Below are 11,437 nucleotides of genomic sequence, written 5' to 3'. Positions count from 1 at the left end.
TTTCCAAGTCCCTGAAGTTATAAATCTTTAAATTTAACACAACATAACTGGGCAAGTATTGGCCAAATAGGGCATCAGCACACAGGGGTTAAAGTGAATATATTTCCTTGACCATTAGTGCCATGTAGCTTAATTGCACAGTCTTATTTCCGTAGAACAGAACATCAGAAACATTACAAAGTGAACAGGTTTCAAGCAGATGCCTTATAATATAAGAATTACATTCTGTAAATATAATGCAAAATCTGCACACTTCCAATGCATTTGCTACATATTAAACACAAGTCCAAGTGTGTCAGACAAGGCAAGATCTGGAAAAAGAAGGTTTACACCAATTCTAGTTCTTTCCTTGCACATTTATTGTAATTTATTAACATTATGTACATAATTAAAACACAAATATATACAGATGTGAAGGCAAGGCAGCATAATTTCAGTCGGTAGTCAACTCGAGAGTGACCTGGGACCCTCAAGGCTCATGACCAGGATTAATAGTCAACCCAAGCAGTCCTGTGGATATCAGACACTTGATATCATACATGCCGCTATGGAAACCTTCAAACCAGTACACTTTGGGTGATAATAAATGGAGCAAATAGCAGATAAAATAAGAGATGTGTATGCATCCTCAATGCAACATTCTATGAAAATGACTGAAACATAACAGCATCAAATGAGATCAAGAGGAAAAAAAAATCCTACATCAAATAACCTTCTATAAATCCAGGTATTACTACTACAAGTCATTTTAAATTAGCCAGGAGGCTATAAACAAAAATGTAGCCACCAAGCACAGAAGGGGTGTCATGTCACCTTGTCCAATTGAAGTAATAATCTGGTCATATTCAAACAGCAGCAGAATGGTCTTCAACAGCATCTACAAGTTCTGATGGTGATTTTGCTTGATTTTGACAAATTCAATTCAGTCAATTGACAGTGTGTGGCCAAACTTCAAACATCAACACCACTGCCATGCTTTTGAACCAATTTGTTCCTTATGCAACCTGATGAAGGACCATTACCATTATATTATCTCTGGCCGGTCCTCCCAGGTGTCCTGGGCTGGAGGAGTGTCACGTCAGTGGATAAACTAGTTATTACAAATCTTTTGTTATCTTCCAATAAATAGAAAATATTCAACTAAATTCCCAAATGTATGTTTTAACCAATTTGATCAGGTTAAAAATGAACTGAAACCAATGTTCAGATTCACACACCACACAGAACCCAAATAGCAATACAAAATATGTTCATGCATAGAAATTACAGATAATCTTCAGAGCAGGAACTGAAATGTGACAATTGAACATTTGAGAAAGCAAACATGCTGTACAAAATATAATTTAAATGTGGTGATGCTACAAGAGGACATTCTTGCACTTCACACTGCCTGGACAGTAAATGCGGTCAAAACATTTTTTTGTAAGAAGGAAAGAGGCAATAAGGGTATGAATCGGGTCGGGCAATAAACAAACGTCTGCTCAAAGTGCAAGAGAACTCTATAGGCAGACTGTGATCTAGGTGGGGAGTGGGGCAAGGCCATGGGCTCATATGTAGATAGGGTGGTACTGCTTGTGGTTCAGCTTCTTCCTGCAGGTGGGACAGGCATGAGACTTAGCCAGCGAATCACGGAGGCACTGGCTGCAGAACAGGTGGCCACACCGGGTGGATACCACTAGCCTCCCACTTCCCACAATCTGTGGAATGAGAGCAGTTATATCGTTAATACACTTGAATAACTGTTTATTGAGTTTATTTCTTGGGCACATATACTTTTTTCAAGAAAACTGCTCTGCAGTTGCCACAAGGGCAGTTACAATCATAACTGTAGGCCCATCCAATCTTTACACTGTATTTCAATCACCCAGGAAGGCACACATTAGCAGGTACATCCAACATCCCTTTGCCAAACAAAAGGACTGGCATAGCTTTAGCACAGAGAACTTACCTCTTCATATGTGTCCAAGCAGACTGGGCAGCTTATGGTTCCTGGGGTGGCCCTGCAGGAGAAGAGAGATGTCTTGCCTTTAAGACAGGTTTCATTTGGAAGTAGAAAGAGTTTTGAGATATTGATCCCACCTGAGCAAATCCACGCCAATCCTGCTCTGACCAGATATTAAGTGTTGCCTGGTGGAATTACTGGCTACAGTCAGAACTCTCATGGTCATTCAATCCCAAACCATGGCGCCCATCCATACAAGTATAACTTCGCCTTAATAGAAATAAAAGTCTACCAGCCTCTAATTTAATATTTTTACCTGACAAACTCACAAGCAATGATAATGCCATCTCCTTCATAAAAAAGCACCATACAATATAAATAGTCTGGGAACACAAGGTGTTTAAAACTGGCTTTCATTTTCAAATTTTCAGTTATGCAGGTAGGCTACTAGATTTTTTTTGTTTTTCCCACCATTCATTGCAAACTCTAGAGACTAGTGTGTGGAAATTTTTCCAGCAATTTCAAATCACCCTGTCTGCCACTAACAATCATTCCAGTCAGTTAGTTGACATTTTTCTCCCATTCTGATGGTTGATGTGAACTTTAACTGAAGCTCCTGAAACCATATCTACATGACTGTATGCATTACATTACAACATTATAACATTTATTCCTACAGAGATAATCAAAGTGATTTGTGGGTGAAACGATCAGTGTGATTGTGAATTGACAGTAGTTGGCCATAACTTTAATTGGTCAATTACTTTTGGACAAATGTTAATTATGTGTAGACCCATATACGTACATATTGTAGGCTATATACAGTCCCCTCCAAAAGCATTGGAACAGCAATGCCAATTCCTTTGTTTTTGCAATACACTGAATACATTTGGGGTTGAGATAAAAAGATGAACATGAGACAAGAGTTCAGAATTTCAGCTTTTATTTCCTGGTATTTACACCTAGATGTGTTAAAACGACTTAAAAGATGATACCTATGGTATCAGTAAATAACACCTCATATTTGGTAGCATGTCCTTGCTTGCAATAACCGCATCAAACCTGCAACCCATTAACATCAGCAACCTGTTGCATTCTTCTTTTGTGATGGGGGGGGGGTTCCCTTCAAACTCCTCTTCAGGAGGTGAAATGCCAATAATACCAATAATGTAATAATGAAATGCATGCTCAATCAAGTTAAGGTCTGTGATTGACTTAGCCAGTCTAAAACCTTCCACTTTTTCTCCCTCATGAAGTCCTTTGTTGTGTTGCCAGTGTATTTTGGGTCATTGTCTTGCTGCATTCTCAGCTTCTCAGCTCCTTCCCTGAGGGTGGCACCCCACTGATTCTCCTCAGAGACTTCAACATCCACCTTGAAGCCTCTCAGGCTGCTGCCTTCCAACCACTACTGCACTCCTTTGACATCTCCCTGCAACACTCTCCTCCAACCCACAAGGTGGGCAATGTCCTAGACCTCATCGTCGTGAGGAACTGCTCATGCTCCAATTTCACAGTTACCCCTCTGCATACATATGACCACCACTTCATCTCATTCTCCCTACCCCTTTCTCCCCATCCTCCCGCCCCTCTTCCCACCCCCACTTCCTCAGCCCACCTTAACCTCAACTCCCTCTCAGCCTCTTCCTTTGCCACCACTGTGACCGCTTCTCTCTCCCCTCTGGAACCCTTCTGTAAACTCCCTGACTCTGTATCTGCCGCCCTCCTTTCATCTCTCCTTTGCCTTTGACTCTCTTTGTCCCACTGTCTCAAGGCCACCTCGCACATCTCCTCCCAGTGCTTGGATATCCAACACCCTACATACCTCCAGGGCCAGCCTCCCTGCAGCAGAGAGGAAGTGGGGAAAAATCCAGAGACCCATCAGACCTGACAACCTACCAGTCACTCCCAAACGCAAATTCACAACTCCACTTCTAAACCCCGGAAACTGTTCTCTATTTTTTCCTCTCTCTGCAGAATTCCGCCTCCTCCAACTCAGTCCTCCTTCGTTGCTGATGACTTCACATATCTTTTTCGACGAGAAGACCAGACATCCGCAGATCCTTTGCAACCACAACCCCCCTCTCTGTGCGTCTCCCCCCCTCTAGGCCCATCCCTTCCTTTTCCACTTTCTCTCCCCTTACAGACTCTGATGTTTCTCAACTCCTGCTCTCCCACCGCCCTACAACCTGTGCCCTTCACCCTATCCCCTCTTTTCTCCTCCAGACTATCACACTGGACATTCGCCCTTTTGTCACCTCCCTTCTGAACTCCTCCCTCTGGCTGTTTTCCATCATCCTCCAAGAGGGCCCACATCACCCCGCTGCTGAAAAAGCCCACCCTGGATCTCTCGATCATCCTGAACTACCACCCTGTATCTTTCTAAAACAATTGAACAAGCTGCTTCTAATCAACTTTTTCTAAGAACAACCTGCTCGACCCCCAACGGTCTGGCTTCAGACCTGGCTACTCGACGGAGACCGCACTCCTCTCCGTCAGTGAATCACTCCATGCCGCACGATCAGCCTCCCACTCCTCTGTCCTCATTCTTCTAGATCTCTCTGCTGCCTTTGACACTGTGGATCACTCCATCCTCCTGTCCTCCCTGTCAGCAACGGGGATCTCTGGCATAGCCCTGAACTGGATCGAGTCCTACCACGCTGGTCACTCCTTCCAGGTTGCCTGGGCTGGTAGTATCGACACCTCGACCCCTTGCCACAGGAGTTTCCCAGGGCTCAGTCCAAGGCCCACTTCTTTTCTCTCTTTACACTCATTCACTTGGCCCTGTTATCACTGCTCATGGTCTATCCTACTACTGGTCTGCGGACAATACCCAACTCTTCATCTCATTCCCACCATCTGATACACAGGTTTCAGCCCGTATCTCTGCTTGCCTGAGTGACATCCAGAGCTGGATGGACAACCACCAACTAAAGCTCAACCCAGGTAAGACTGAAATGATATTCATCCCTGCTAATACCTCTCCCCATCTGGATCTCTCCATTTCCCTCGGGGACACCACACTCACGCCATCACCCAGTGCAAGGAACCTCGGCGTGGTGATGGACAGCAGACTGCCCCTCTCTGAGAACATTGCGGCGGTGACCCGGTCATGCAGGTTTTTCCTATACAACATATGGAGAATCCGCCCCTTTCTCACCCCCTACTCGACCCAGCTCCTGGTCCAAGCGATGGTTTTGTCCCACCTGGACTACTGCAACTCTGATGATATTTACTTGTGTATTAGGATGTTTTGCTGGGCTAGGTAAGCACTGTTTGGCTAGGTAAGGGGTTTGTTCATACATTTGCGTGTTGCGGTATTACGATAAAAAAAATTAATAAATAAATAAAAATTACAAATCTGATGATCAAATAGGCCCTGGTCCTTATCTTTGTTGTGCAGGTAGCAGTTGAAATTGTACTTCCCTCTAGGGTCTTTCATTACATTACATTACATTATTGGCATTTGGCAGACGCTCTTATCCAGAGCGACGTACAACAAAGTGCATACCCATAACCAGGGATAAGTTCGCTGAAAGACCCTAGAGGTAAGTACAATTTCAACTGCTACCTGTACAACAAAGATAAGGACAAGGGCCAATTTTTTTATTTTTTTATTTTTTTTTTGAACAGACAAACAAACAGAGCAAAAGTCACCAAAGTTAACTATCCAAACACTGCTTACCTAGGCAACTAAAAATACCGATACACTAAGCAAGTCACAGAGACAACAATTAAGGTTCACAGGGAGGTAGGGAGGGATGGGGAGAGGTGCTGCTTGAAGAGGACCAGGAGCTGGGTCGAGTAGGGGGTGAGAAAGGGGCGGATTCTCCGTATGTTGTATAGGAAGAACCTGCAAGACCGGGTCACCGCCGCAATGTTCTTGGAAAGGGACAGTCTGCTGTCCATCACCACGCCGAGGTTCCTTGCACTGGGTGACGGCGTGAGTGTGGTATCCCCGAGGGAAATGGAGAGATCCAGATGGGGAGAGGTATTAGCAGGGATGAATATCATTTCAGTTTTACCTGGGTTGAGCTTTAGATGGTGGTTGTCCATCCAGCTCTGGATGTCCCTCAGGCAAGCAGAGATACGGGCTGAAACCTGCGTATCAGACGGCGGGAACGAGACGAAGAGTTGGGTATCGTCCGCATAGCAGTGGTAGGATAGCCCATGTGCAGTGATCACAGGGCCAAGGGAGCGAGTGTAGAGAGAAAAAAGAAGCGGGCCAAGGACTGAGCCCTGGGGAACTCCTGTGGCGAGGGGCCGAGGTGTCGATACCGAACCAGCCCAGGCAACCTGGAAGGAGCGACCAGAGAGGTAGGACTCAATCCAGTCCAGGGCTGTGCCACAGATGCCCGTTGCTGACAGGGCAGACAGGAGGATGGAGTGATCCACAGTGTCGAAGGCAGCAGAGAGATCTAGAAGAATGAGGACAGAGGAGAGGGAGGCTGCTCGTGCGGCATGAAGTGACTCACTGACGGAGAGGAGCACAGTCTCTGTCGAGTGGCCCGATCTGAAGCCAGACTGATGGGGGTCTAGCAGGTTGTTGTTAGAAAAGAAGGAAGAAAGTTGAGTAGAAGCGGCTCGTTCTATAGTTTTAGAAAGGAAAGGAAGAAGAGATACCGGGCGGTAGTTCTGGATGATGGAGGGATCCAGGGTAGGCTTTTTTAGCAGCGGAGTGATGTGGGCCCTCTTGGAGGATGCCGGAAAACAGCCGGAAGACAGGGAGGAGTTGACAAGGGAGGTGACAAATGGGAGAATGTCAGGTGTGATAGTTTGGAGAAGAGAGTGCACTTATCCCTGGTTATGGGTATGCACTTTGCAGTACATCGCTCTGGAAAGCGTCTGGCAAATGCCATTACTGTAATGTAATAATGTAATGTAATGAAGTTCCTCCCAATTTGGTTGGACGCATTTCTCCGTAATCTGGCAGACATGTTTTTGTAGACTTCTAAATTCATCCTGCTGCTACAATCATGAGTTACGTCATCAAAAAAGAATATTGAGCACTCCAGAAGCAGCCATGCAAGCCCAAGCCATGGTACTTCCTCCACACCATGCTTCACAGATGAGCTTGTATGTTTTGGATTATGAGTGGATCATCACTTTGCTAGAGGTTAATCTTGGTCACAGAACTTTTGTGGCTCATCTCTGTACTTCTTTGCAAATCGTCATCTCGCCTTCTGATTATTGGTTTGGTTTGCATCTTGTGGTCTATATTGCTGCTCTCAAAGTCTTCTTTGAACAGTTGATTGAGATGCCTTGGTGACTGATTGTGATGTCACTGACTGAGGTTTTGGGGTTTTTCTTCACAGCTCTCACAATGTTTCTGTCATCAAATGCTGTTGTTTTCCTTGGTCTTCTGTTCAGTACACCAGTGGTTTCTTTCTTTTTCGTGACATTCCAAATTGTTGTACAAGTTATCCCCAATGCTTGTGCAATTAACTCTGATCGATTTCCCCTCTTTTCTAAGCTTGAAAATGGCTTGCTTTTATCCCAAAGACAACGCTCTGGTCTTCAAGTTGGTTTATCTTTACTAACACAAATACAGTTCACAGGCAAAGCCCAAGGCAAAGACCAAGAGTAGACATTCAGAACTATTTATTGTTTAACCAATCAAACGAACAGGACATGTCTGGGCAACAAGAGAGTCAGAAGTTCCAACACTTTTGCTCACCTAAAAATTGGATGGTCTGATACAAAAGGTGCAATGTTCTATGTAGTTTAATACATCTAGGTGTAAATACCAGGAAATAAAAGCTGAAATTCTGACCTCTCTCAACTCCAAATGTATTCAGTGTATTGCAAAAATAAAGGACTTGACCTTGCTGTTCCAATACCTTTTGAGGGGACTGTATATATGGATGAACCGTAATTAACTACACATCATTATAACACTATTCATTTAAATAAATACCCACTTTATAATGTAATAGTTACAACACTATTAACCCAAAATATTACATATTTTACTAGCTTCATAATGTGATAACTTATTCTACGCAAGTTATTATAATAGTTATTCCGTTATCTGCAAAGCAGTTTTATGAGATTTAGCATTGAGTTATCACAACTTTTATTGCATTTTGCAGCTGTTACATTATCCCGCATTGTTAAGTTATCAGTTCTTACAGGGCTCATATTGGGTCGGGCTGAAAACTTTGGGCACTTTTCTCAAGTCTGTTTTGTGGTCGGTTAAACCAATTTTTTTGTGATCAATTTTTTATTTATGATTCAAAATACAGAATTCAAATTTAACAAATATATTTCCAACCCTATCCCACCCCCCTCCCCATCTGGCAGTCACCTCCTCTCCTCCCTTAGGTCAACGTTCCAAGTTCAAGTCATATTACATACATAGCCAGGTCCAGAATTACTGGCACCCTTGATGAAAATGAGCAAAAAAGGCTGTATAAAATAAACAACACAGATAACTAGCTATATTTTATGTCCAAACTTATGGGAAAGCTATATACTTTTATCCTAATACAATTATTCTTATTTATTTTCTTTTCATTGAGTAATACTATTTTTTTATGGAAAATGTAGGTGCCAATTATTGGCACCCTTAAAGATTTTAAATAAAACCAAACAAAGTTAAATCTGCAGTAAAATTCTACATATTTAAGTTAATCTCAGTCTTAAGGAAGGCCTTCCATCACTTCCTGTCTCCCTAGGGTATAAGAATGATGTAACACACATGTAAAATCCCTTTCACCATCACCATCGGGAAAGTCAAAGAACTGTCAAATCAAAATGGTTGTTGACCTACACAAGTCAGGTAATACATAAACGGTTAAACACACCACCAACCACTGTAATGTACCAGGGCATTTTAGCCAAAAACCTGGTTGCCTCTGTCAGGAAGCTGAGATTGGCCATAGGTGGACCTTCCAACAAGACAATGATCCCAAACATACTTCAAAATCACCAGAAATGGTTCCGTGAAAACAAAATCAATGTTTTGCAATGGCCATCTCAGTCTCCGTACATAAACCCCATCGAAAATATGTGGTCTGAATTGAAGAGGGCAGTCCATAAGCGCAAACCTAAGCATATGAAGGATGTTGAAAGGTTCTGCATGGAGGAATGGTCCAAGATCCCTCCAAATGTGTTCTCTCCAACCTCATTAAACATTATAGAAATAGGCTCAGTGCTGTTATCCTTGCCAGGGGAGGCTGCACCAAGTACTAAAAAAGGGGTGCCAGTAATTCTGAAACCTTATTATTATTTTTTTTTTTTAAAGAAATGTATAATTTGAAAAATGTTTCATTTTGGTTGATTCCATTGAATCATTAATAAAGTAAAATATTTTCCACATGTTGGAAATTACTATAATTCTGAGTAATGGTATAATTTGATTTCTACAGTCTTTTTTGCTAATTATTTTGTTAAATAATTCTGGACCTGACTAAGAAAGGCAAACCGCAAGCATCACAGTCCTGTTGGATAAGGTTAAGCTTTCATTTGTTTAAGTAACTCATAATTTTGTGTTTGGCTTTTAGCCAGGTTTCTATCGTTTTATTCTTGGCCTTGTGAATTCTCGCTGTTAATTTGAGCATGACAATATCTTGAAAATAAGCCAGCCATTTCTGTAAAGGCAGCCATCTTTGAACAATCATCTTTTTTGCTGCCATTAAGCCTGCTAACCAAATCTTCCTTTGTTGTTCGTTGATTTGAATGTTGAAATCATTATTTAGAACAACAATTACTGGATCAAGAGGAATCTCCTTCCCAATAATGTCTGAGAGTATGTCTGTGATACCTTCCCAGAAAGAATGAACTTCCAGACACTCCCACACCATATGCATAAATGTACCAACTGTGTTTCCAGTGCCTAGAGTACCATTTGGATTTCTGGTAATTTTAGCAGAGTATCTTCTGTATGGTGTCCAGTAAGTTCTATGACATATTTCAAAATGGATCAGTTGATGGTTACAATTGTTTGAAGAGAGAAATCTATTCCCCCATATGCTATCCCAGTTTATGTCTGACTTTGGAGAGAGTTCTCCAAGTTAAGTTCTTGTGTGTATAGTTCATTAGTTTTGAATATATACGTGACAAGGCCTCTTGAAGGGTTATTCCACACCCATTCAATAATAGGTTGATTTCCCAACTTGACCCCCCAGGGTACCCCATAGGCCTTTAAGGCTGTGCAGATTAGGTAAAGGAAAAAGGAGGACCCTGGTATGTCAAAATGTCTTCTCATATTCTCAAAACTAATAAGTCCCTCATCATTCAAAATATCTGCAAAGTTGTTTATACCCTTTTGTGTCCATGATTCAGAAATAAATGCTCTATTGCCTGATTTAATATTATAATTACGCCAGATTGCAGTGTGTAGGTGCCATTTATTAGAATACAAAAAAAAATTCTCAACTGCTCTAAAATTGTTGATAGTACTTGTGATAATGCTCCCAAAGTTTAATGCACATTTGTGCAAAGGTAGTCCTGAGAACAAAATGTCTTAAAGCCTAAATGGTTTTACTAATTCAACTTCTATATCTCTCCATGGCACTAACGAATGTGGGTTAAGCCATGTTTGTAGTGCTCGCAATTGGTAGGACATAAAATGAAGTTAGTTAAACCAATTTTTGTTAACACAGACATTACAATGAAAGTGATTTTTTAAAATGTTATATATATCCACATATTCTTTTTCATATTCTCAGTTTTGCACGTACAAAAAAGTCAGTTTTGTCCTTGCAATTGTATACAGGCCACCAGGGCCATACAGTGGTTTCTTACTTGATTTCCTTTCCAGCCTCGTTGTTAATTCAGATAAAGTTGCAATTGCAGGGGATTTTAATATTCACATGGATAGTGAAGGTGATCATCTCAGATCAGCATTCCTGTCCATCACTGAATCTATTGGCTTTGATCAACATATACATCAGTCCACACATTCCCATAACCATACTCTCTATCTGGTCTTAACCTATGACACAGAAATGGCAAACATAGCAGTCATGCCTAATAACCCTGTCTTATCAGACCATTATTTAATTACTTTTCAAATCTCACTCGTTTTTCATGTGTCACCAGTTCCTACCTTAGCCGTAAGCTTTCCTCCAGGACTGCAAATGCTTTTATTAATGAGCTCCCAGACTCATTTGTACACTGTGGGGATTTCCTTGGCTCCAGCCAAAATGCATACACAATGAGCATTAACTCAATTGATCAGCTGACTGACAACATAAATAACATACTTTGCAGAACCTGGGATACTATCACACCTCTTAAGAAAAGAAAAGTTGGCCATAAGAAATTAGCACCTTGGTACAACGACCATACTCATGCTCTCAAGCAAGCTTCATGCCAACTTGAGCGCAAATGGCGCTCTACGAAATTGCAAGTATTCCTCCTATAAACTTGCCCTCTCCACAGCAGGTTCATCGTATTCTCTACCTTAATCTCTACCTTAATTGATGAAAATAGAAACAATCCTAGGCACCCGTTTAAAACTGTTGCCAGATTGACTAAGAATGTTATTAAGAA

At 41.9% G+C, this 11,437-nt stretch overlaps 1 protein-coding gene across 2 annotated transcripts in view; it reads right to left on the bottom strand.

Annotated features, from left to right (window-relative positions):
• Positions 1-335: 335 nt before the first annotated feature.
• rnf4 (ring finger protein 4) overlaps positions 336-11,437 on the bottom strand; it is a 51,417-nt gene continuing 40,315 nt past the window's right edge. For both annotated transcript variants that reach the window (XM_061252941.1, XM_061252943.1), the window contains exons 7-8: positions 1,949-2,000; positions 336-1,697 (exon numbers count right to left, since the gene is read on the bottom strand). In XM_061252941.1, the coding sequence (XP_061108925.1) occupies positions 1,548-1,697; positions 1,949-2,000 (202 nt within the window). In that variant the 3' untranslated portion in view covers positions 336-1,547. The remainder of the gene's footprint in view (positions 1,698-1,948; positions 2,001-11,437) is intronic.

The sequence above is a fragment of the Conger conger genome, chromosome 8, assembly GCF_963514075.1.
Source record: "Conger conger chromosome 8, fConCon1.1, whole genome shotgun sequence".
NCBI lineage: Eukaryota > Metazoa > Chordata > Actinopteri > Anguilliformes > Congridae > Conger > Conger conger.
Note: the sequence above shows the minus strand (reverse complement) of the source record. Positions and strands in the feature narration are given on the sequence as shown.